Source organism: Netta rufina, assembly GCF_964035555.1.
Source record: "Netta rufina genome assembly, chromosome: 2".
Taxonomy (NCBI): domain Eukaryota; kingdom Metazoa; phylum Chordata; class Aves; order Anseriformes; family Anatidae; genus Netta; species Netta rufina.
The window spans coordinates 68,840,436-68,867,785 of NC_140124.1; the positions used below are offsets into that span (position 1 = coordinate 68,840,436).

A 27,350-nucleotide genomic window follows, 5' to 3' on the forward strand; every position below is an offset into this window, starting at 1 on the left:
CCTTTTTTAGTATTAAAGTATATATATATTTCTACTTTTCTAGCCTTCCAGGGGAAAATTCAGAGTAAAACGAAACTTGCAGGCTCCAAACCCAAAAGCAAGGAAGAAAAATCCTAAATGTCTTGGCTGACAAAAACAAGATGACCTGAGGAGTTTGATCTTTCTTTGTTCAATTCTGCTCTTGAAATACACACAAAACAAAGGCTGGCAATCCTGCTCCCTGCAGTTTTCATGTGGGAAAATTGCTCATGAGAGCAAAATCACAAAAAACTGTAGCTGTATGTCCATGGCAGTCTGTTCACAAACTCTTGCCCTGATGACAGGCCACCCTAAGGCAATGCCTGGATGAACCCTCCCAGAAGCGGAGACCAGCAGCAGGCGAGTGAAGGGACAACTTCCAATACAGACTCCCAACGCTGCTCTACGACAAGAGAAAAGGCTGAAGGATCTGCCTGTTTCAAATGCTTCATCAAAATACACAACTACTGAAGGCTGAGATTGATCCTTCAGCCTGCTAACTGATACTAAGTCATACTTACTTATTTACTCGCATGCTTCAGCTTATCCCTGTGCAAAGCAAGGAGCTACCTTCTAGGCCTTCTTGGTCTCTCTCTAGTTGCCTGTAAAGTACTTTAAATAGAAGGTTATGTATGTATGTGACAAATGGCTCGTCAGTTCTGTTGTACACTGAATAGTTCATCACAAAACAACTAAATTCTTCCCTCAGGTGCATGATGAATTCACCCAGAAGAAACTGTGAAATCAATCCAGTACATGAGGAAATGTTCTTTCAGGTGCAATCTCAGAGATGACAGTAGGTTCAAAACTATAATTCTTTTCAATTAGTGGTTACCTCATAGAATCATTTGGGTTGGAAAAGACCGTCAAGATCATCAAGTACAACCATAAGTCTGACATACCATGTACCATCACTAAACCATGTCCCTTACTGCCACATCCACACGTCTCTTAAATACCCCCAGGGATGGGGACTCCACCACTGTGTTCTTTCAGGTTTTTGAAATGTGAACTCTGTACTTGAGAAACCAAGGGACAGAGAGCATTTCCCCACAGGTTTCCATCATTGTGTTGCTTATGAGCTTTGTGTTGCTTGCACCGTGAACTGGGGAAGCACCACACAGACCATGTCAGCATCCAGTTTTTGTGAGACAGTGAAACAGCCTTACTGGACTAGAGCAAAGACTCAGACAGACCAGCATCTTATCTCCAAGGATGGTCATGCCAGCCAAGGTCATATTTAGGGATGAAAATAGGAAAAAAGAATATGCAGAAGGACCTGAGCCCTAGTACATACTCTTCTAGCCATCAGAAACTTAGCAACTTCCTAGGAGATGCAGATCATCACCTGTAACAGGAGAATAATATATCTGTTGGTAGCTTTTTTGAGCCATTCACACTCCTAGCCTCACCAACATCCTTTGGCAACGAAATCCATAATACTGATACGCATACAAAAAGATTATTTCTGAGAGGCAGGGGGGGAAATTGCACTTGCAAGACAAACTGAACATAAACATGGACTGATAAGAAGATACACACAGCGTGCAGACAGATTGGAAGCCAACCATAAGTTGGTAAAACAATAAATGCATGAGAATGAAATTAATGACAAAAACATACGTGCTGAGATAAAATCTGAGAAAGACAGCTAAGGAATTTTTGAAGTACTGTGCAAGAAAAAGTTATGAAAAGGCAAGATCAGTATTGTGAAATAAATGGTTATGCATGACTGTACAAAAAGAAATGATTTTTCAATTATTTTCAACAGAAAGCAAGAAATTTGACCCAAACTATACTAACCCAGGCATTTTTTTTTGCATTCCAGAAACCAACCTTCGAAAGATGGTACTTTTTCCCTGGTGTGGCTCACAGTGCATGAGATGCATATTTTCTGCATATTTTTATTGGGCTAAATATTTTAATTATGTCCATTCTGTCTTTTGAATGGTTCTCTCATTAAAACCCTACTCTTGCAAAAAGAACGACAACAGTTATGCAGAGATCCACTGGCAAAAATAGACTCAAGATACCAACTATGTAGACCCAACTGGTGAACCAGGGTCATACAAAGAAAAAACTCCAAAATTAAATAAATGAAAAATGACATTTTTCATTTTTTAAATATTAAAAAAAAAAAAAAAAAGGCAGTGGGCTGTTAAAAATGAAATAAATTTCTACAAATTCCCACTACATATTCAAGTAAAAGTATGGGAAAAAAAAGTTTTCTTAATGGCAAAGAAACTCTTATTTTTTCGTTTTCTTTCCCTTCTCTTTTTCATTTCCCTTTCAACAGAAAAATTAATAATGACCTTAAGAAGCCCAAGTCATAACACTTCAGCTCTTTTGTTAAAAAAAAAAAAAAAGTTAGAATGTTAATTTTTCAAACAAATGACCAACAGTGATGCTGAAATCCAGCAGTGCAAATCATAACAAGCCATACTTAGGCAAAACCAAAATCATCATTGACCAGATCAAATCAGAAAGATACTTCTCACCTGTGAAGGTAAGAGGTATTAGGGCAGCTTTCAAGCCAGGTTACATCTTGTTGGTGCTAGTAGTTGCTTCACTGTGACTTCTCTTGTGAATAATGTTTCAACATGCATTCCTTCCTATGGGAAACTTGACCTACTTTACTTACACTTTATAAACAAAACAAAGCGAACAAAAAAAAAAGTAGTATAGAACTGAATAGAAAAAAAAAATCCAAATTCAACGAAGTGACTATGTCAGAGAAGCAGCAGGTATGTATAGGTGATGTTCCCATATGGTCTCTTCAGCTATACATCAGAAAAGAGCACACCAAACCCTCCAGTTAGACAAAGGGAGGGAAACTACAGAGAGGTGACCCACAGCAAGAATACCTGAATCTGAAGCCCAAGGGCTTCTATCCCCTTCTTGCAGATGCTGTTGAGACTTATGTCAGAGCACCATTGAAAGTCAATGTCAGCAAAATTACTGCAGCTTGCATTGGAAATCTGTCTGCTTCAATAAAGCATTGCTCCTTTATTGCCTAGGTAATTCAGCATCTCACAACTCTTAAGAACATTCTTTAAATTTCTTTAATGTCACCATATACTAATCTTTACACAAAAAGCATTGCATTTCTGAAAGTAATATAATTCTTCAAGGTGTACATATATAATAACATATATGCAATTAACCCATTATTTGCAAAAGCGTACAGGTACCAATGCTGTCTCAACTACCAAGGATGCACTGCAGCACCCTTGCACATAGCACAGAAATCCGAGCTGCTCCAGCAGTGCTCAGAAGTCACATCTCTCATTCCCACACTCATTATCCACCAAGGGACTCATGCAGAAATGCTCTTGCCTCCCACTTGACTGCTCACCCATTTTGGACTCGATGATCTTGAGGTCTCTTCCAACCTAGACAATTCTGTAATTCTGTAATTTTACCAGCCCTGACTACCCGTTTGTCTCTCCCCATCCCTCCTTGGCCAATGTGGGCACTCACCCACAGACTCTGGCTGCTTTCCACCCCAGCCTGGCTTACCACTGGTCTCTTGTTGCCACCATGGAGCAAGGGCCTCATTTACTGTCTGAATTCCTCACTGCCGCGTCAGAAACATGTATTTCAGAGGAGCCCATGACCATCCATGCTCACCCCAGCACCCACTGTGTCTAACCTGTGAGGTTCAGCAACTTGTCAGTGCCAACCACTGGGCATACAAAGCAAGCCTAGAAGACACATCTTGAATGTTGGCTGGATTGCAGTGGAGATGGCTGGTTTTTCCAGGGCAAAGATAGGAAGCCCTAGACCTAAGAAGGAAACCTCAGCCATCACATAATCAGTGAACAGGAGACTTGAATGGTAAAACATGAGACAGTAAGGGTGCGACACCGCACATAGCCTCCCACACTTGTCCACAAAAATGTGACCATCTCAGAATTATCTTACCAAATGATGATCCATGCCACAGCCAAACAGTGGTCCTCCACTAGCTTATGCATTGCCTTCGATTGCTGCAGATGGCACACAGCAAACGAATGCAGATCTGAGGCTAACTTCACCTTTACTGCAATAGATGGCAGTACATTATCCTTTTTAATCTCCTTGGGTAACTTCAGTGTATCTTTTGTCCCATCTAGTCTCAATGATTTCACAATGATTAGTCATAGGAGAAAGGCCAGAAAGAAATTCCAACACACATGGAAGACTGTGCTCCTCATCTACGGGGAGCCCATAAGCTTCCCTGCAGAACCTGCCACCAAATGCAACCTCCAAAGATGCCCACAAGCAAACAGCATATGAAGGAAATGGCAAATTGCCTAGTGCCATAGTGACTCCTGGTTGTGTCATTCCCCTTCCCCCAACTCTTGCCACCCCCATCCCCCCCCCAAAAAAAAAAAAAAAAAAAAAAAAGAAAAATTAAAGGAAAAGCTTCCTTTCTGCTTGTGTTTGGGCTTTGCACTGAAATACAGATTTGTCTGCTCTCCTTATGTTCAGCTGACCATCCTAAATTCATACACCCCCACTCTCCAAAAAGCATGGTGATTCTGTACATTACATAGAGAACAACCATCAACAATAGTCCATCATTTTGTAACACAACTGATCCTTCTGTTCTCCACTGAGCAAACAATTCAAACCATCTATTGACATTTCATGAACAAATATCCAAGTTCTAAACTCAGACATCACTAGTGCCTCATTTTCTGTTTCAGTTTCCACCCCTCCAGGAACATTGGAAGCAAGATTAGGCACAGAAGACTACAGCGTGTGCATATATAAATAAATTTTGTCTGATTCTTACATTTCCTCAAAGAGAAAAAGCACTTAGATATGAAATACCATTAAATGCATATTGCTACATAATTGGTGCATAACACTATTTTTCAAATAATTTGTTTAATGTGGGTAGCTGTGTATTTATCTGTTAATCACTGTGCATTTTGTTACTTTATCCTCCACCCCTTTTGTTACTCCCATCATCCCGTCATATCCTCTTAGCTGTCAAGAGCAGATCTGTCTTCTCTGTTATGTACGGGTACAACGCCCAGCGCAGAGCAGTTCTCATTACTAACTCCAAGCACTGCTGTACAAGAAATAGCAATTAAGCCCATGAATACATAGATAAATTTCTGAAGAGAATATACAATTTACATAATGACACAAATTCACAAAAATGTTGGTTTCGTGTTGGTCAGAACTGCAAATGCTAAATCCCTCGAGAACTTCCATGTTTTACAGGGCTTTTTATGGTGAGCTGGGACAGAAGTGAGAAGATGACAGCCTAAAGCCAGCTCTTAATCAAATACAGATTTACCTATGGAGCACAGACCAATGACTGGCAAATCATAGCAGAAAACTGTTGTGAAACCAAAATGAATCTTGGTGCAAACTGATTCTCAGCTCACCTGAAATTAAAATAAAACCCTTGAAGAAAACTCTCTTCTGTTAGCCATCGTGTGTTTTTTTTTTATTACCGGTATGTGGGACACTCCCTGCTAGAAATTCCTGCTCGTCTGGGTGGAGACTGATGGCTTCTGAGCCATTTCTTCACAGAGTCTGAACCACCCACATCTACCAGGAAAATTTATTGTGATGAATAGACCTATTAATACCAGCTTCACCCCACCCTATACTGCTTCAGAGTATGGAAACTTGATGGATGTATCTGGTTTTGGTTAATACGCCATGATTCTCAAGTTTTACAATGGGAAGGCAGGGGAAATGCATAATGTATTTTATTGTAGTATTTTGGCACATTCTCCACAAAATGGAAAATTCAACCTATCAGGGATCCAATTTGCAGTCTTTACTTACCACAACTTAAAGCATTTTTTTTTTTTTTTTTGCAAAGGTTACTTTCTCTGTTCTTTGCCTCCTTGCTGAGTGAACTGGACAAACCCAATAACCTCATGTCCAATTTATTATGCGGTAGTACAGCAAAGGCATTAAGTCGTTTTCTCTACACCCTGGACACTGCCAAGAGCAGCCTCAGGTCTTCCCAAATTCATGACAGAAAACTTTGTTCCACTTGGGCCCCCATCTCTCCATCAGGTCCTAAAAATTAATACCAGAAGGGACAGTCCCTTTCCCCTACTCAGTCAGAAACTTATAACCAGAGGGGAAAGGTGGAGCCGGCAACAGAGAAGAAGGGGACCACAGCACACAGAGCTTTGCATGGGGATGTTCTCCAGAAGCAGTTGTGAATGCCTCATGAATTTGCTCTCCCCTCAGTCCATTTACTTTGGTGATGAAAGGGAGAAAATGCAAGGCTAGCCATGATTAGCACCTGTTAATTTCAGGACTTAAATGCTGATATGCAAAGCAAAGGTATTGTAACAGGAGGAAAACACTACACGGATACGACTTAGAGGAAGACGTTCACACAAAGACAATGGCTTTGATTGCTGTGTGCTATCCTGCAATTACAAATATCAAACTAAGGAGCAAAGAAAATAAAAGTAAGCCATAAATGACAACCACAGTAGCAACGAAGCCAAACCCAAGCAGCAGGATGGGACTGAACTGCTTTTGTTACAAGGCAAAGGGTAGGCCCAGAGAACCTAAGAGGAGAGAAAGTAAACATAATAGTGTTTCTGAACATACACACCTCATTTAAAGTCTGTCTCTCCAGGAAAACCAAAGAGTAAATTTCATCTTCCACTGGTCAGCTGAGGCTGTTACAAGACAAGAGCCCTAACACCACTTGCAGTGCTTCTCCAAGCTGGCTTTTGGACAGGGGTGCCCAAAGTGCCAGGCCTTGGGTGGGCTCTGTAGGGAAATCCTCTCCTAAAAGTTACTCATCTGGCTCCAAGCTGCTCAAAAACATTACTTTTCTATGTTCACCTGACATAGCAGGAGGTACTTGAAGGACACATCCTCAGGAAGTAAGGGCTTCTTAGCACCGCATTCCAGAAGAGCTTAATTTTTATCCTTACTAGTGTAAATACCAAGAAAGCACTCAAAGCCAGGTCTGGACACTGAACTGTCAGTAGCAGCTGTTAGAAACATGACCGGGTCCTACTTCTACTTCCCACCTGCTTCAGCATCTTGCTCCTCCAGTTAGAAAACAGTGAGCATCAGAAGTGGGGAAGGCCAGGAGGACTGAATAACATTCCAGTCCTACATTTCATAGTGATACAGACCAGCCAGGATCCTGGGGCAGAAGGGAAAAAATAGCATTACTCTGACTCCACTTTCTCTAGGTCAACCAATAGTGCCATTAGTACAACTGGCACCCAGCCACCCCACAGAACTGAGAAAAAGAGCAACTGGATGCTTGTGAGGAATGACTGAATACAACTCTGATGTCTACATAAACAGACCAAAACATTTGGCGGGGTTCACAGTGGCCAAACCACATCTGTTAACTGCACCAGCAGAAATTGTTCAGCGCTGCAATGGGCAAGAGCCCCAAGCTCAGGCTGGTTCCACTGCAGATCTTCTGAACAGTTTGGGGCCATATTGGCAGAGCCTTGTCCATTTATTTTAGATTGCCAGCACTAGCCAGAGGGAACTGTTGGGAAGCCCATAAAATTAAGTTTCCTCTTCTGGTGTCAACTGATGAAGCAGTCTTCACTTGCTGACCTCAGTCATTGTAAAGCACCCCCGCCTGCTGTTCCAGAAAGTTGCTGGATGTCAGTAAGCAAGTTGACACCTAATTGTTAAACTCAACCAAGTGTTTTAATTAAGGGAAGAGTGTCTTTAAAACAAACTCTTAGAAGAAGGCTTTGGCCCACATTCAGGAAAGCACTTAAGTACAAGCCTTAGACTGTCCCTATTCAGGAAAGCATGTGCTTAAGTGCTTTCCTGAATACAGATATATTCCTGCCCTGGGGCCTTAAAAGTGCACTAAATAATAAAATTTATTGCAATTTGACTTCATCATTTTCTTGAAATATTTATTTAGCTGCTTCTTTATTAAGAGTACAGTCACTGAAATTCTGTATCTATTTAACAGCCCTTACTATTCACTGATTGTAATCCAAGAGACAGCCTCTAAATGCTGTTTCAGTTCAGCTCTATATTTTCCATCACTGTCATTCAAATATATCTTGTTCATGAGAAATATCTCAATAAAACCAGTTACCTTGATACAGGGTACTTACTGACAGCATATCATTTGAAATAATTTCACATGGAGTTTGAGGTCAACTTCACTCTCAGTAATATTCAATAAGGATATAATTTCAAACTTCACCTAAACCAACACTCATGTCCGAAATCTTTACTGATCAGTGACATTCAGCCAGTGCTTCTCCAAATATTATCATATGTTATACCAGTGTAAATGTCACAAGTCAGGCCAAAAAGCCAAATTTCAGGAAAAGCTGATCCTTCCACCATAGCCAATGTACAGAACCTGCATTTTTTGCATCTCTTACAAGCTACCTCCAGTATTTTTCCTTGGCAATTTTATATTTGCCTAAGAAGAAGCCAATTGCGTTGAGCACAAGGGTATGTTTTATCCTAATTGACCACTATTCCTGAAGCTCCTGAAATTAGAAACTGAAGCTGAAACTGAAACAAGGCCAGAGCTGTCAAATTTTTTAGCACTGTCAGTATGCAATGAAGTAGGACACAATCATCATTTTCACTGAATTTGTTTGGACCATAGCTTTTTCTATCCACCTGTGAATCATCAAAGATTGACCCCAACTAGAGAAGAGCCTCAGTGCATCTCATGGCAAAGGAGCCTTCTGGCACACAATTACTGAGTTACTGACAGTGACTAACAGGCAAAAATAATGACTGCAAGGGCTAAGGCCAGCAAGGAAATTCTCCTCAAACCAAAACACAAGGAGAGTTTGCTGTCAGGTAAGACTGATGACAGTCCACCTTGTGCCTGGGGACGTCACCCGGCACCTCTTTTACTGCTGGAAGGACCTAAGGCACCTTTCTTGATCTCTCCTGCTCCTGGGCATGTCCCCATATCGGCAGGTGTGGGTCTTTTACTTCTTTGCTATTAGTTTTCTTCCAGGGTAGGTGGTAGGTACAAGTCTTGTGACCTTCAAGAAATGTGCAGGATTTCTGTGGAGCTACAATACAGTTGCCTGTGATGGCCCTGAGGATCCTTGCTGGTGACATCATTTTACCTTTCTTCCCCAGATTTGGGCTTTTTGTGTGCACCATTGCCTCTAATGAAAGTACCAATTATTATTCCCTAGCTTACTAGCTCTGCACTCCAAGCACACACAGAAATACAAAAGCAGTGGAATGAGGACATTTAAGTCTATCTAAATAATCTGCAAAACAGAATTTAAAAAGTGTTCAAAGGCTGAGAAAAAAACAAACCCTCAGGATGAATTCTCTTCTGACTACACATAGAGGCAAGTGAACATATAGATGCCCCCAGCTGTGACCAACAGCTGCCTAATTAAAGGAACACCCTATGACAACCACATGCATTTCATTTGTTCAGGCGGCAAGGTTAACAAAATAAGCTTAGGGAATGAATGTTGCACAAGCAGAATGACTTAAAAACGAAAAAAAGACCAGTCAAGATGAATCACACGCCTCAGTCAAACATAGGAAAGTCTGCTTACTTTAAACTTGATTGTAATTGGTTTCCCCTCACCTTTCAAAAATGTATTTACAAAGGAAAACAGTATTTATGATGTAAGCTAAACCACGACCATTTTATTTATCTGTTATTTCAGTTTTTCCTTAAGGCTTGTGTTTAAAGACAACCCAGACAAGCCTACTCTCAACAGCCTCTTAACACACACTGCTTTTAACAAGAGAGAGTAAAGAATATTATGATCATTTTTCCTAGAAAAGGAGATCACAAGAAAAGCATAATAACACCATTTCCTCTTCGGCGGCTCTGTCAGACATCCCTCGCAGGCACCTCCAGACAGAGCCTGCTTACCACACGGCTGCCTGGGGAGATGCCAGGGGATGCCATGTGGAAATACTGAAAGGGGACAGGGCTCAGAAGATCTGATGAACAAAAAGGCTTTTGTGATGGAGAGCCTGCCTGTTTTCTCAGCTCCACCAGTTGATCTAATGAAGATAGTAAATGTCTTGCCCCTGTAAACCTTGACTCTTCCATTGCAGCTCCACTTTCATGGCAATGAGATGCTGTTATGAGTGTTTACACAGGTCTGAATCATGCAAACTAGGAGACATGAAATAAGAGGTAAAATCATCAAAAACTTCATCAACAAGAGCCGTGGTTTCATCCAGCTGGAAATGTTATTTTTAGAAAATTCAGATCTCTCAGGCATCATCCTTCAAGCCCACATTTGTGTTCTTCCTGCCCCAAAACTGCACGGATGAGAGCAAGGACCCATGCACACACTTTCCTCCAGTCCAGCTCATTTCTCCTGCCCCCAAGATTTCTCTCCTCATTCTCTGTGGCCATGAAGTCAGAAACCAGCTCCAGTGACTGTCTGTACATGATCCACTTGTGACCAACCACAGCATCTGCTTTGACATCAGTGGAGTCTTTCAATTCAGTCTGTGATAGTATCAGACAGTCTAAGGCTTTCCTTGAAGGGTTTTTCCCCAGTTATGCTTATAACTCCAGCCTCAGACAACTCAGGCTGCTTTCACAGCCCATCTGCCTCAAACAGCACTTTATTTTTATTATTTTTTTCTACTTGAGTACAGCTTGGGTTTATTCAACCAGAAAGAGCAGAAATAGCAATGGGCACACTTCATGTCACACATAGTGACAGACGAGTACTCTGCAGCCCAAAGACAGTAGTTTCCAAAGAGTTCAGACTGAAATTCCTTAGGCTGTCTGGATAACTAACTTAAAACCTTCCAAATCGAATCTGGGTTGACAGACCACATGCGATTCTGCAGGGGATTCCCCACTCCCTCCACCTTGTTTCTTCAGGTCCCAGCAAACATGAAGGCCATAGTGGGAGATGCCTGGGGAGTCCTGACAGCAGCAGAGACCAAGGCAAAATGAACATGCAGCTCTGCTATGGCTGCTTTAACTCTGAATGTGTGAGAGGTAGCAAGGAGTCCCACCAGGAGACTATGATAGAGCACTGGCAAGTGGTTTGGTGGGGTTTTTTTTGGAACAATTTCCCATCTGCATGAATTTCTGCAGTGGGGAATTGATACTGACCTCAGGTAACTTCCCAGAGAGAGGAGGGCAGTAGGACAAGGAAATACGTGGAGTGGAAAAAAGCCATGAATTCCAAGAATGAGAGTGAACATCTCCATCCAGGTCATTATAACCTGGGCTTAGTGCACAATCCCTAAAGTCATCTTTGTTTTTGTTTGTACTTGCTAAGTTCAGGTTTTGCTGTCCTAACTCCTCAAATAGCATCAATGAAATCTATGGGACTAGATTTTAAAACTACTGCCTCTGAATCTGGCAGTAGGCAGTACTTTGAGCAGGAGAAACACGCTAGAAAGCCATTGGTCAATATCAAAGCCTTCAAGTTTTCTTACTGTTCCTTCACATTCTTGTAGCTTTTTAGAATTTTAGAAAATTTATCTAAATTAAAAATAACATGTTTATTTAATCATGATCTCTCTCTCTCTCTCTCCCTCTCTCTCTCTCTCCCCCTAATTGCTAAGAGGACCTGTCGTACAAATCCAAGTTTTCTTCCATCTCAAATTGGTACAGTCCAAAGCCAAGAATACGTATGTTGCTAGCTGGAAAATAAAGTGCTCTTGATTCCTAACTTTATTTTGGACAGTCAACTCCAAGTTATTAAAAGCCAAATTCAGTAGTGAGAAAATATATATAGCTTCAGCTGTTTTGTGTGGGTTTAAAGTAGTATTTGCTTTATGAGTAAGAGATTCAATAATGCATATATTTACATAAAAATAGTTTTGACATTTAAGTTAACTTCTTGCCAGGCTGGTGCAAAAATGGAAATGTAAAAAGCATAAATGCAGAAATGAGCCCCTATGCTGTAAGTCTGCTATTTACAGTTTTTTTTTTTTTCTTGGCAGTAAGACCTGAACGGTATGTTTTATAGCACTAGACCTAGCCACTCTGAGTCAATTTAGTGTTTATGGAAAGTGCCAGACTGACAGTTCAAGAATTAAATTCTCCACACCAGAATATGGTTTAGCAGGGGCAACAACAAAGAGCATTTCTAGAAACCTGGGCCACTGAAGTGCCTTGGTCATGTTCTGTAGACATGACAGAAGTCAGGATAGCACAACTGAGTGAGCAGCAAGTTGAACACCCAATTATCTCCTGAGACCAAAGAGGCTTCTGAAGAGGGTGACACCACTACATGCCATGGGAAGTACACAACAAAACACCTCATGTAATTTGAAGTAAAGCCCCAGATGGCTACAAAATCCCTGAAACTTTCGAACTGGAGCTGCTCAGATGAAGACTTCTATTTCACACAAGATTTTATGTTTGCAAAACATGCATAGATTTGAGGAAAGAGACAATTGACAATCTGCCACTCTCGGGTCTTCTAGGCAACTGGCCTCCCCGGAAAGGACAAGCAACAGAAAGCCAGGAAATAACAGAAACCTGCCTTGTTTGCAAGTGCCCTGAGCAAAGCATACATCCTCCCAGCAAGACACATGAAGCCAAGCCGGTCAAGGACCAGGCACACCTCCTGACAAAAAGCCCTCACAGGTACCACCGGAGGATGATTCCTTAACTCCTCCAACAAGTTATACTTAGCGATTTATATTCTGTCTTATCTATTCTCCTTTACTTTCCACCTGAACTATCTATCTCCTTTAGACTTCTCTTTTCTCAAAGTGACAGAGGAAAAGAGATCTCTTTAATCCTAGGTGAGGGTAGGTGATGCACAATATGATGTCATGCAAATTATAGGAGCCCCACTGTGCTAGGTTTTGGGATGACTGTACAGCAGCGACTAAATAATTGATGTGATGGACAGAAGAGGTTGGAAACTGTCTTTTGTACTACAGCAACCAAGACTGTTTCTTACTTTTTTTTTCCCCAGAGCAATTAGTCAGCTCAAGGATGTCAAAACATGTAACTGTGCCACAAGACAAATTACAGTGTAAGTGCCGCTGTATTTGCCAACGACATAGCAGGCTTTGCCCCACGTTCTGCAGGGTTCCAAAAGGCATTTTAATAATGACAAAATAACAGACAAATAAATTTATTTATAAATAAATAATAAACAATATTATAAATAAATTATATTATATTTATAAACAAATAATAAAGCCCGGATGACCAAACTGATGACATATCAAAATGAAAAAGAGAAATATAAAATATATGTGTATACATTTGTTAAGCCTTCAGTCACCAATTCAGACCCTTTTACTAAAAGTTCACAACTGGCTCATCAATACTTAGTACTCTGACAGTCTCGAATAAATGGCCTGGCAACTAAAAAGTCATCGTTGCATTCTAGTTATCCAACAGCATCATAAATAGAGGAAAACAGAAACAATTAATCAGAGCTGAGGATAGTCTTGATCCTTACTGCAGCCTCATATGTTACATATTTTTTCTGCTGTGATCTCACTAGCAATGCATCACTGTTTTTAACCACTCTGAGCACTGATTCTATGCTCAGCAGCTGTGTTTGTTTACAGGGCTAGAAATTAGCACAGGACAAATGGACTTTATCCAACTGAATTTTTTTTTTGGCATTTTCCACTACACTTCACAATATATTGGTCCTCATAGTCCAATTATGTATTTGCCACTGACGCTGGCCAAGGAGAGCAGATAAGCAAAGATGGTGCTTGCTGTTACTGCATGGGGAAGCTCCAAATGCGGGCTCCCTGATTGCTAAGCATGGTTAAGACACCTGTAGCCAAGGAAGTCCACTACTGTATTGTTCATGCTTTTTTCACTACAAACATAAAGAATGTCATCATAATCCATCCTGCATTTTGCACCATGCCAGTTCAGTAAAAGTGATGAAATCCAATGATATTTTATACTTAGAGAGACCTGTCAGTGCCCTTCACACTCATAACTGGCCGGATTCCAATTCCAAAAGCCAATTCCAAAAGACTGTTAGCCAAACTTCAGACAAGTCAGTCCTAGAACCATTTTCCACTTCAAAATCCACATGATTTTTAACAGAAAGTTACTTAAAAACAAATAAACAAGCAGTCCTGTGCCCTTATGTATTTTTAATCTCCTTGACACTTTTCTTATAACCGAGCTGGGGAGAGGTTTGGTTTTTCCCTGTCCCATTTTATGATAGACACTTAAAAAAGAGTTACTGGACTTACTGGGTTGCAACAATGAACAGTCCTGCCCTAGCTCTCACATGCATGAAGGTAAATATATTTTTAAATGTTTGCCCTAATTATTCAGAGTATTTTTGCAAGTGACCCATATTTATGCTAGAACTTACACAACAGATAAACACAGCATGCATCAAGTTGTAGTTTACTGACTGTTTATGTCTTCCACGCTGCTACAAACACTCCAGTCCCATTTTATAAACTGTGTCATACAGAAACTATCAAACAGCCTTCTGACCAGCTGCTGAAATCCTGGTATTCAAACAATTTCCCCATGCAAATATTCAAAACTGTCCACTAGTTCATCACCAAACCTTAATCATGCACCCCATTGGAGAGAACACGGTTAAAAGTACTATGAAACTTTATGAAATTTATGTTTTCTTGGGAACCAATAAAGCACATTTCTGGGAACAGTTGCAGGGCATTTCATTTCTGAGAGACTGCATCTCCCTATTTTTAACTTTGTTGCATGAAACAAAGTACATATTTATCTGACAATTTCAAATAATAGCAATTATGATGTTCTGACATCACAAGACATATGAAGAACGCTGTCAAAGTAATATATTGCACTTTGCTGCGTAATTATGTTATGCTGGAGCAGAGTGTTGGAAAACTTAGTATAATCATTAGCTGAGTGCTGAATGTTTTGATTGTCAGACAGGTTGTATATGATGCAAATATATGACTCAGAAATGATTTCACATAAACATTTTGGTAACAGTAATCTGACTCATAACCTCCAACATAGAAAATAACAAGCTTCACAAAACATCTGTGCACTCAGAGCAACCCAGCCTCACAGCAACCTTTGGAAACCTTGCAGTGCCAAAAAACGAGGGAGCCCAGTCTCTGAAGACCCAAAGCGGAGAGGTGCTGAAATCCACCCTCCCAAATGAGTCAAAGCACCTGGGGTCAGAGAGCAAGCCCACAGCAGGGGCAAAGCAGGCTGCAGTTCCCACCGGGCATCTCTGCCAGACAGCCGCGATATTTATTCTGTCTGATAGCCTGCCTAGTGGGCATTGCTTAGTTCAGGTCCACATTTAACAGGGAAAATACACGAGGAAAGGTTTGTTGTTATTCTACTCGAAGTCTTGCCATGTCAAGCATGACACAATGCACAATTCATCCGCTATTTATTTTCTCATTCATTACGAGATGGACAGCTTCTTTCACTGCCCCTTTCTGAAGACAAATGTGGGGTCTTGAGTGACAAGGAGGATTTAATGTCTGTTATTTCAGAGGAGGTTTGCCATGTTTATTCTGGAAAGTGCCATGAATTAATGAACTATCTCTTCAAGCCCCAGTGAAGCTGAGCTGCCAGCTCAACGGCTGCCAGAAGCAACAGAATGTTTTGGGACCCCATAAAATTATTTTTACTGAGACTAGTGATAGCAAAAGCATCAGGCGGACTCAACTTCAATAGCTCCTGCAACATAAAGGAGTTATTATAAGGGCTTCAGCCATTACACTGTGTTGTTTTTTTTTTCAGAGATTTTTAACAAAACTATCAGTTAACTCAGAACACCTACTTTTAGCCTCCCTGCAGCATGGATATTGCTTTACCTAAAAAAAACCCTTTCACTGCCTTCATGTTAACAAAAGTCAACCAAACCTTTTCTAGGTTCTCCAACATTTTCAAGTGAAAATCATGCCAGCCTGTGACCTCTTTCATCTTTCCTGTTGAAATCCTTTTGGACACTAGCCTATGCCTATGTACCAGAGCTTCAACACACACATAAAAACAGAGCTATTTTCAGAAAAGGTTCAACTGTTGTTAATTCGATAGACATTAAAAATAGAACTGCATTCAAACATAATCTTAGCTCCCCAGACAATATTAGTAACCTGTGAGAAAACTGTCAAAAGTGGGGAGAGCTCAGGGCAGGAGATGCCCCCAAATCCCTCCCCTCCTGGACAGACTCAGGGTGGCCCAGCTGTGCTCATGCCCACGCAAGCCCACCTCTGCCCCATGCCATGTACTACACAGGATAGGGCAAATAGTACATGTCAGGTACAAATGGACAAATGGTGAATATTTGTGTTCAGAGAGCACCCATAAAAGCAGGAGGTGATACAAAAGCCAAGCTGCTTACAAGCACGGCTGAAGAGCTGTGTCCCTGAGGGAGGGTGCCCACAGAACATTGTGCAACACTGGTGAGGAAGGTTCACCATCAGGGAGGACCACAGCACATGTAAAGTGAGAAGCCGTGGTCTCCAGATAACTGATGCTGCAACCTGGGGGAGGATGGGTTTTGCCAAATAAGAGTGTACTGTGCGAGCCACCTGGGGGCCTGCCAGGCCAGAGATGTGGTTTCATGGTTAGATCAGAGGACCATGAGCAAGAACCTCATGGACCTCATCACAGCCCCCTGGTCTGGTCGTGCCCTCTGAGCCTCCATTCAACCATTTGGAAAATGAGTATAATGGCCATTGACATTAGTCAGAGCACACTGTAAGACTTCGATGCTTGTGAAGTGTTTTCAGGCCCTGGATAAAAGATGGTTGTATCCTTGCATTGTATAACAGGCAAGGAGGCCTCCACATCCTGCAGAATGGAACATTTTTGGAGAGGATGGCTGCTACAGTCATTAAAGTGTAAAAACCATCACATGCTAGAGACAAAATACAGACATCTTGAAGTGAAAATATCTCTTGCCCTGCATTCAGCAAACATTTTCTCTCCAGCTATCTTCCATAGCATACTAAGCAGGAACTTCCTTAAGTTTTTTTTGTATCCCTCCTTTCCTCATTCCCTCCCTCTCCCTCTCTCCCTTCTTTTTTTTTTTTTTTTTTTTTTTTTTGGGGGGGGGACGGGGACGAGGTTGGGGGGGGGAACGACACTTTAACAAAAAAGAGATTGAAAGAGCAAGCCAAGAGATTCACAATCACTAAAGCTTGCAGAACATACAGTGAATTTTGGCAGGACATGCATGTTTATTCTTTTCATATGCTGTTTAAATTATTTTTATAAACAAGTCATTATCTTGCATAGCCACTGCTTTGTCCCTTTCATGTTGAAGACGTTTGATGTTACAATAATTAAGTAAAAGGGTCTGCATGCCTGAAATGCGGTCTCAGGATGCTGGTTTGTGGGCAACAGAGACTGCTGCTTTTCTAAAATGAAGGGTTTATTTTCTAGACTTCATCATTTCAATCACATACCTGGATTCTGTACTTTCAGATCAAATCTTTGTACAGATATCCAAATACAAATTACGTAACTAGCTTAACTTTTAGAACCATGCTCCCACCATATTGCACTAAAGATCGTGCACAGCTGAGTCATGCACTGCAATGAGAAAAACATATTTAATGACAGGAACTATTGCTGAATCGATCCTGTTCATTCATTATGAATTTGATGCTTAAAAATAAGCACACATCTTCTTTCACTCATGTATGTAACTGGGATTTTGGATCTTCTGGTTCTTCATGGCTGTTACTGAGATTTTAAAAGCCTGGCTTGGTGAATCACTGCTCAACATTCTTCACTAACCCATAGGAACATGCCTGAGACGTAAGCTTTGATCCCCAGTTCTTGGGTAAACGAGGATGTCTGTATGCTACCCCTCTGCAGGACAGAGCCTTGCATCCCCTCCAGCCTGTGGCACCCAGAGGGTGTTCTACTGCTGGGACCCTAGGGGAGCCAAGCCTGACCCTGGCAAGTTGAGGAAGGTCAGGGGAAAGCTGGTGGAAAAGCCTCTAGGTCTTGCATGCAAATGTATTGAGGAGATGGGCTTAATCTGCTTTGGATATAAGGGGAAAATGTTTCAGGATGAAGGGAGTGAGTTACTGGAACAGGCTGTCCAGAGAAGTTGTGGATGCCCCACCCCTGGAAGTAGGTTCAAACCAGGGTTGGATGGGACCTTGGGCAACCTGATCTGGTGGAAGACGTCCCTGCCCATGGCAGGGGGGTGGACTAAATGATATTTAAGGTCCCTTCCACCGCAAATTATTCTGAGAGTCTATCACACCTGTACTTAAGCAGAAATAAAGCCCCATCCACTTCTTTATCCCCCAGTAAAGATCCTTATTCTACATACTTTTAATGAGGTCTGAAAAATACGGAAGTTAGACTACACGTTCATGTCTAAACAGCTTTTATTACACAGTTTACGAAGACGAAGGCAGACAAGTATTTTGCGTCTTGTAGATGCTTGTTATGGTTCAACATTTTTTCCAACTAATTTGGACAATTTTATTCCCTGTAAGAGGACTGGGATTGACTGTGTACAGTTTTGCTCTCCCTGATTCATCTCTTAAGCGTTCTGGAAACTCCAGGGAACAGCGGTCAGGAGACACAATGATGCAATACGGCTCCTCCGTTTCAGACAAAAACTACAGACCCCTTTCGCCAACACCTCTTTGCTTATGGGCGTGAATATCACAGCCTGCCCACAAGCTTTAATCTGTTCTCATTTTTTACATGATCCTTGTTGCCTGGTGTGAAGCTAAACGACTACACTTCAATAGACATTATGTCACCCCCTAGCCCTTACACAAACACAGTGTCTAATACCTTGACCATACGCACCACGCACACGTAATGCAGTAAATGACAAGATAAGAATGTTGCCTCTGCACTTACATGAAATAGCACAGTTTTGTGTTTTAAACACAGCATATTTTACAGCCTGCACCTGATAAAAAAAAAATAAAAAATAAAAAATGTGGCTCTCCATTCACCCCAGTAAGTTTTCAGTTTGATCAAATGCATCTTATTTACATGGGAGTTTCAAGCAGTTGATTCATATGTCTTCCTTACTGCAAATAACTATTAAATTATATGGTGCGACACATCTTTGGAATACCATTTGAAAAACACATTCTCATTTACTATCAGGAAATTTAACTTCTTCAGAACAAGTGTTAACCATGCCTTGATTAATTTGTAAAGCTATTCAAGCCCTGAAGTACATCTGCACACTGAGTGTATTTCAAATACTGCGCTTCTGTTTTCATTTTCAAAATGTTTTTATTTATACACTAATATTTGACCTATGAATATTCCAAGTTTACATGGAGCCAGCTGTTCTAAATTCTGGTTATACTGAGCATTCGTGCAAAACATCAGGTGATATCATTGGATATTTTTAAGGGGAAAGTTCACAGGAAAGCATTTATGTATTCTTGTGATTAACACCACATTGGATCAAAACAGTCATGTCTAGCTCTCTTAAAATACAGCTACTGTTTTAGTTAGCAGAACACTTCAGCTCTGTCTACATTATACTTTTTTTGCCAAAAAATCCCACTGTTGCTATGACTGATTCAATTCTGTCATTGTGCTATGATGAACATTGCAATGTGAAAGAGAGAGCTGCAGGCAGTTCCGTCAAAATCTTTGTGCCCTTAAAAACAAAACAAAAATCATCTTATGCCATCACAAATATATATATATATTTATATATGTGTATTTATATATAAAAAAATATATATGTATTTAGATATATGTATAATATATACGTATACTTTATATGTATATGTATAATATATATATATTTATATATGTGTGTATTTATATATATATAAATAAAATCCACACCCTAAAACCCACCCAATCCTATGTTGCTGTCTCCTGGCCTTGGAATCTAACTAATTGAAAGTTCAGGAAATACTGGCCCCAGTCCAAAGTGGGTTTTATAAATCAAACCACAGCATGACCCACCAAACACCCTTGCAATCCCAGCAAGGCTCAGCTCCCTTAATTAAGCATTTTTGGTTTATTTTTCCCTGCAAGGCCTCTGCAGCAGCTGCATCCCTATGCCCTCCCAAAAAAGCCACCATCCTGGGAACCAGCCCCAGGTGCAAGGCACAGGGCCGCAGAGCTCCCTGGGAGGAGGCAGGAGGCTCCTCCTCCTTGTCCAGCCATGAAAGGTCAAAAGAAACAAGTCACTGGCCAGTTTTCACATGTATCAAAGCTGGTGAGTCCCAGCCTAGATCGCCCTCTCCACACATCAAACAGAAAACTTTGGGATGACCCAGCATCACCCTCCAAACCGTTCACACAGAAGAGACTTTCTGGACCTTGGTCTCCCACACACTGGTGTGATGCCTGCTAAAGCAAATGGGACTCTCTTAACCACGAGTGATTTTCCCATCCATGCAATACTACAGAATCCCAGAAGCATTCAAGTGGGAAGGGACCCCTGGTGGCCACCTGGTCCAACCCCCTGCTCAAGCAGGGCCACCCAGAGCAGGCTGCCCAGGTGGCTTTTGAAGATCCCTATACTGACTGTTCTCTGTTTCACATCACTACAGAAATGGCCAAACGGAAATGCTAATCTGTTGGTAGGTGGAGCGTACTTAAGAGCACTGCTGTGCCACTGCTGGGAAACAGCAGAAACACACAATGGTACTGTTTATGTCTCAAGTAACTCGTACTTTCCTCTAACGCTGCACGGGTTAGCAATGATGCAAGATGACTTAAAAAGAATCATGCCTCCACAGCATGGAAAGTCTAAATACCACCTTCCTTCCTCCTAAATCACAAACACCACTTAAAAGTTTATATTTAAAACTATGAGAGAGAGCGTCACCACCACGATGTGCTAGGCCAGGTTGAGCAAGGACATGCAGCTCATTGGCAAAGGCACAAGCCTGCAGCAAGAACTCCCTGCAGGGGCTGATCACAGGACATCCACGATGGCTGCCCAGGTAATTTGCTGATGAAACATTCAGCTGAAGGGAAGCTCTGAAAAGAGCACCTTTCTTAAAGAAGCAGTTTGGTTTCAGCTTTATTTGAGTGGCAAGAAGAATTAGGAAATGCTGCTTTCATATTTTCAAAATAAACAAACACACACACCTAGGTTTGTATACCAAAGTGCAACTTCTTATTTACATACATGTACAAAATTTGTCTTGAATTGATCAAGACCACTTTGGCACATACTTACTTTTTCTAATTACAATTGCTTTTTTATCTTTTTTCCCTCACCCACATTTAGGACAGTGTAAATTTTTAAGCTCTAAAAAGCTTTCAGAAGATAGAGAATAGTCCTGGCTAATCCCACGTGATCTGGTTCAAATAGCTCAGTCCGGATGACACTGACACCTGGATATACTGCTTGGATACAAATGTGGCCCTCCACCAAATTCGACACTGCAGATTTTGATCAGCAGTTTCTCCTGGAGCCACACATCTGTCCAAAGCCAGAAGGATTCCTGTAGTCACCCAAATTTATAGCCTGAAGGAGCTAAGGACTCCTAAAAAGTCCTTCTAAAAAGGGAAAGAGCAATCAAAGGATGACAGCGGACTGTTTGCCTTTTCTTTAATCCTGTCATCAGTCAGCTACGTGCCAGCAGGCAGCCAGCAAGCAGAGACTTCAGGAAGATGACATACATGAGGACCTTGAGCTGCATCAGTTGAACAGCTAATATAAGGCTGCTCTCTGACACTTGGGATCTGTCTTGGCATCAAAACCCAGCACACTAGTCTTGGCAGATATCAGTAAGCTTATTCCCATCATCAGCTTCATGATTTCTAATACTGGCCTGCTCTGGACACACGTGGAGGAGGATGCTCGCATGCCGAGAGAGCGAGGCTTTACACAGCCAGCTGGCAGCACAGTCAGATACACAGCATCACACACTCCAGTTATTCCCTGTGAGTAGATGTCTTGACCTTTACAACATGCGGCCAAGAGTATAAACAGATGGGATGACAGTATGAATGGTAAGGTCCCGTCACTATAATCACGCCACGTCCCTGATACATCTTGGTTGCTGAATTCCATATCCCCCAACACCAAGCATGATAGCATGTAATAAGACAGGTAGGCTGATCAAATGCTGCAGAAGAAAAAAATTCAACTGCTTTAGAAATGAACATGGAGTCCTGCTTCCTTCCCATGAAAAGTCATGGTGCTTGTGCATAAGTGCTTGCCATGGATTTATGCAAGATTGTTCCTAGAAAGAAATCTGGATAGTGCAGGCTGCCAAAAGAGATGAAGAGATGATTTAGAAGACACCACATCCATAAGTTGCTGCTTTGTAGGCAAGCCGAGAGAGAGAATTTGTACAGCAAACTTTACATTGGCAGGGAAGACAGTAATTGCCTGGGTTTTGGGGATTCGAAGATTTAAGAAGCTTTTTAACATGGCCACAACTCAAATAATGCAGAAAAGCTTCAGGGATGATCTGGGTTTTCCTTGGGTTTGTCCTAAATCTTTCCAAGAGACCTGTGGGTCTTTTGACATATAGGTGTGAGCATTTTCTCCCAGAAATAAAGTGATACAGTGAATTCATGCTGTTAGGCAGCAACAGGAATGTGCAATACTGCGGATAATCAGCCATCACAACTCAAAAGTGTGTTTTCTATGGTAGTTGTCCCTCGAATTTGGATTAGTTTGGACTTTGCTTGCATTGTTATCTGGCTGTCAACAGCCCTAGATTTGGGTTATTGTGTGTTTTTTTTTCCCCCTTCTTAGGGGAAGCACACATATTCTTCTCAGTGTGGTTGCCTGGATAGGGAATCACAAGGATAAGAGACCAGATAAGCTTCTCAGTTTTGATCAAGATTGTTCCTCCCATTACACAGGGAGTAATTCTGTTAACAGTCAAATTAGAAAAGCCTTCCAGAGTCTTGTTTCTGCTGTTATGAATTGCACATACCACTCTCTAAAGGCATCAGCTAGTGAAACAGGGACCAGAGAACATCTCCCTTTCACTTCAGCAATGACGATTCAGAGGAAACCAAGGGGACATCAGATCAGTCACAGCCCCCGGCCCATGCCTGCAGTTTGGTTTGAATAGTGGCTCCTCTTTCCTCATCTCCCTGGACTTAGAGAGCAGGCATTTGTTGTGAGGGACTTGATACATCTCTCACTAGAGCAGCCTTGGAAGAAAAACAGGACACTTGCCTGAGTCTAGCCCTCAGTCCAGCATAACTCTCTCAAAAAGCAATATCCATACCAACCCCAGGTCATACCTAGAGGATAAAGAAGAGTTAACCCTACTAGGTGCCGTGAGGAAGGTATACTAGTCAAATAGGAAATATTAACACGTTTTTCTTCCCCAAAAAAAGCACTGTGTCAAGATGTGCCTGTGCCACATTTAGATCAGGGATGTTCCTGAAGAGGAACGGTTTCATGAGGATATTCGTTGATCCATAACACACCCTCCAGCACCTCAGCCCCTGCTGTACAACCATTCCCTTGGCACAGAATTTTGGTGCCCGGGTTGATCTGATAAACCTCAAATAGAGAGATCCAAAACACAGATGTTTCTATCTGAACTCGATATTCAGGCTTCCTATGAGAGAAATGGAAAGAAATAGGCACTATTTGAGTGCCTCGTCCCAGTTAAAATGCCTGAAATTAGATACTTTGGGGATCATCTTCCCATAACAGGAAGCAGGTTTACCTGGGGTAGCCAGTAATTTCTATCAAAATCTGTTTTGATATCTAGATTGACAAATTAAATTTATTCTCTAAATTATATGAACTGGTTTGAATCTTCTGTGTGTTTTCACTTGCAACAGAAACAGACACTTATGATACTCCCTGGTACTGCTTCCCAGGTGCCTAACAAAGTAAAGTGCTATATATATCCTAGGAATGTTGAATTCTCCAAGTTTCCCTGAAGTTAGCCCCTCAAGGAATTATTGACCACATCTCACAAGTCCATACAACAGTGCAGACATCACTAGGTATGCAAGACAAATCCCACACTCTACACTTTGAAGATTGTAGAGTAGTAGTTCCCCAATATCTACAGTAGTTCCCCAATATCTACATGCTTCCTTCATCCACACGCACCTTCAAGGCAATCTGTGTTAGGTATACTCAAATAATACCACACACCTCTGGTTCTGAGAAAATGGCAAGGGCCACTGAGATCTCTTCGGTAGCTTGTCACCTCAGTAACAGAAAAACAACTCTTTAAGGTTGAACATGGACACAGCTATTCAGAAGCTGATTATAACCAAATGCAAGTCATTATAGGAGGCCTGACCCCATGCAGAAATATAAATTAAATAAATAAATAAATAAAATCCTTCTGGCAGGATTTGCTTATAAGGACACTTAAGCTGTAAGCTTTTAGGATTGCTTGGCATACACCCCCCTGGAATAGTCAGTGTCCTTGAGGGGCAGGGCTCTTCCCTTTCTGCTCTGGTCCCCACCATCCATGTCTGCGTTTTCTAGACTACATCCTAATAAACCACTCCAATAGATCACAGGCTGGTTTTCACCCATTGCACCTTCAGTTTCCATATCACAGTATAACTTCTGGCTTCCTCTAGTCTTCTGCCATGAATTATTGTTTGTTGGAAACAATAATTTCATACACACGTGAAGAAAAAAAAAAATCCCTGGCAAGTCAGAGGAGCTGCAGAGAACAACTGAAGAGTTCTTTGGTTTCAGTCAGTTGCTCTGCAAGCACATTGGTAACAAACAATCATGTTCAATGACATTACGGTTTATGACTCGGAACTTGGAAGTTGATGAGAAATTTCTGCAGTTGATTCATACTTCCTGAAACTCCTAACCAGCATTTCAATTGCGCGATTTTACTACATTACATGAATAATTTTCCTTGTTGTTACATAAGTGTCTAGATAGAAATTATTAGAACTGATATGAATCGTATGAATACATTTATTTTCAAAAGAAACAAATTCTTTCAGGTCTACTGTTTAATACTGCTTGCCAGATGCTATATAAAGCTGGGTGCTAACACCTAAAAACACCCCATGCTCAAATTTCTCCCTGAAATCAGCTCCTCCAGGAACTGCCCGGCACTTTGCCAAGCACCCCTCAAGAAAACTGCTGTGGGGATTGCTCACAGAAAGCTACAGGGACGATGCCGTGCTTACTAAAATCACGTGCTCCATGCACGGGTCTCTAAAGTCCCCAGGACAAAGGAGAGAGACGCCGGCAGCAGCTCTGTTTGCCCGAAGGACAGGCAGATTTGGAGAGGCTGGGAGGGGAGCAGCGCAGCAAAAGGGAGCACAGAGGTACCTGCTCTCTGGTTGCAAAATCCACACGCTATTTCCACGTGTCTCAGGGGCTGAGCTAGCCACAGACTCTGCTGGCTTTGCTACCAGCTGGTTTCAGGACGCTGCACTCAAAAGCAGCAAAGAAAACACAGCACAGGGGATGCACCTCTGACCTGCCCAGGGAGTTCCATCGGGTACAAAAATTTCCCACCCCCAGGGACTAAGGCTACATCTTTTCTAAATACAGATACTATGGTACAGAGCTGTTGAACACATCTACCAGTGCTGATAACTCGGATGGATTTCCCACTCCTGAGACGTACCCTTGCTCTAGATTAGGAAACACATGAAATGCACACCAGTTTGTATCTGTCAAACACCACAAGCTGTTTGCAGGTGCCTGACTTGCAGCTCTGCAACCACTGGTGAAAAGATCCAGTTTTCAGCCGACTCACTGCTGAGACGCTCGAGCTTCACAGGAATTCACTAAAAAAGGAACTACAATTTGCCAACTGAAATATTTTCATTCTCCGCATTAGGCTGAATCTAATTACACTGTTTCCTTATAATTGCAGACTAGCATTCAGGGCTCCTTCAAGTAAAAAGCTTAATGGCTTTCCCACTGAAATTCCCACCTCGGAGCCCTTCGCAGCAGCAACATGCTGACAGCATGATTTGTTTGAAGAGCAGGTTGACGTCTAGCAGAAATTATTTCAAGATTTCTATCACATTCCCGGGCTTGAGCACCAGAACAGCTGACACGGAGTCACGTATTCATCCCCGCACTAGCTCGGACGGCTCAAAGGAGACGAAAGGGACAGCAAGGGCTAGCAGGGGAGGCACTCTGCCCCAGCTCCGGGAACATCGGTGCAACCTGCACTCCCGCGGCTGTGCACGGAAACCCGGGAGGAGTGCTTTTAGCCCCAAAGGGCTCTGAGTGTTACCATCACAGCAAAAATGCAACTTTTAATGATTTATTATTATTATTTCTCTGTTTGGGCACCTTTGGCTGCTCAACATCGGAGGGCGCGGAAGAATGCTTCGCCCTCCCCCGCGGCAAGCCCCGCGCAACCCCAGCGCGCCCCACTCCGTTCCCACCCTCCGGCCCCTCGCCGCGCATCCCCGGCGAGGACTTGCGCGGCCGCGCAAACCCCCCTGCTCCGCACCCGCGCAGCCTCCACTCACCCAGGTTGACGAAGCTCATGACCATGTCGGCGTCGTTGAGGAAGGCGCTGTCCTGCGCGCTGGGCACGGGCACGGGCACCGGCTGGCGACCACGCCGCTCCGCAGCCGCGGTGCCCTCCGCAGCCTCTGCCAGGGCGTGGTAGAGGCGCAGCATGAAGCGCGGAGCCGCCGGCAGCCTCCCCGGGGCCGGGGCCGGAGGCTGCCGGGGCGGCGGGCGCGGGCGGTGCGGCAGCCCCAGGACGGAGAGGATCTCCCGCTGCATCTCCCGCTTCTCATGCGACTTCAGCCGCCGGTAGAGGAAGCCCGAGGAGGCTGCGGGAGGAGGCTGCGGCGGCTCCCCGAGGCTGCCTCCCTCCGCGGGCTCCGCGGAGCGGCAGGAGCCCGGCAGCAGCAGCAGCATTGCCCAGCAGCAGCAGCAGAGCCAAGCCAGCCGCCGCGGCATGGCGCCGGGCCGGGCGGAGGCAGGCGAGCTCCCCGCTTCCCCCCTCTCCCCTGGGGCTCCCCGCAGCCCTCCAGCCTCTCCCTACCCCCCCCGGCCCCCCGCGACACCCTAACGCCGCGGGCCGGCGGGGGGCAGCCGGGCCAGGGGGGCTCAGCGCTCGGCCCCCCCTCCGCCGCTCATCGCCGCTCAGGTGAGCCGGGGGGCTGCCCCCCGGCCCGGCTGCTGGGCACACGGCTCAGCTCGCCATGCCCGTCGGGGAAGCAAGGCGAGGATGCTGAGGGTGATGCTGAGGACGAAGAGCGGACTTTGCCCCCTCTCCGCGCTGCAGCCGAGGGGCTCCCCTCCCGCAGGCTGCAGCCCTGCTCAAGCCAGCCCGCGGGGACCGGGGCTACAGGCGGCCGAGGCAGATCAGCAGCGCCCCCGCCTCTCGCCGGGGCGGGCGGCCGCTCCTCCGGGGCGGGGAGCCGCAGAGGGCGCAGGTAGCGCGGCCCCGGGGCGGAGCGGGGCGGGGGGAACGGGGAAGGGGCCGGGGAGGTGGGCGCCGGCCGCAGGTTGCGCCCCCGGAGCCTCTGAGCAGCGCTGCCCCCCCCCCCCCCGAAACCA

At 43.3% G+C, this 27,350-nt stretch overlaps 1 protein-coding gene across 1 annotated transcript in view; it reads right to left on the minus strand.

The window, feature by feature from the left end:
* BMP6 (bone morphogenetic protein 6) overlaps nt 1–26,747 on the minus strand; it is a gene marked incomplete at both ends in the record, with an annotated part of 88,749 nt that extends 62,002 nt beyond the window's left edge. The window contains one exon of the mRNA XM_084283243.1: nt 26,306–26,747. Coding sequence (XP_084139369.1) covers nt 26,306–26,747 — 442 coding nt within the window. The remainder of the gene's footprint in view (nt 1–26,305) is intronic.
* Nucleotides 26,748–27,350: the final 603 nt, after the last annotated feature.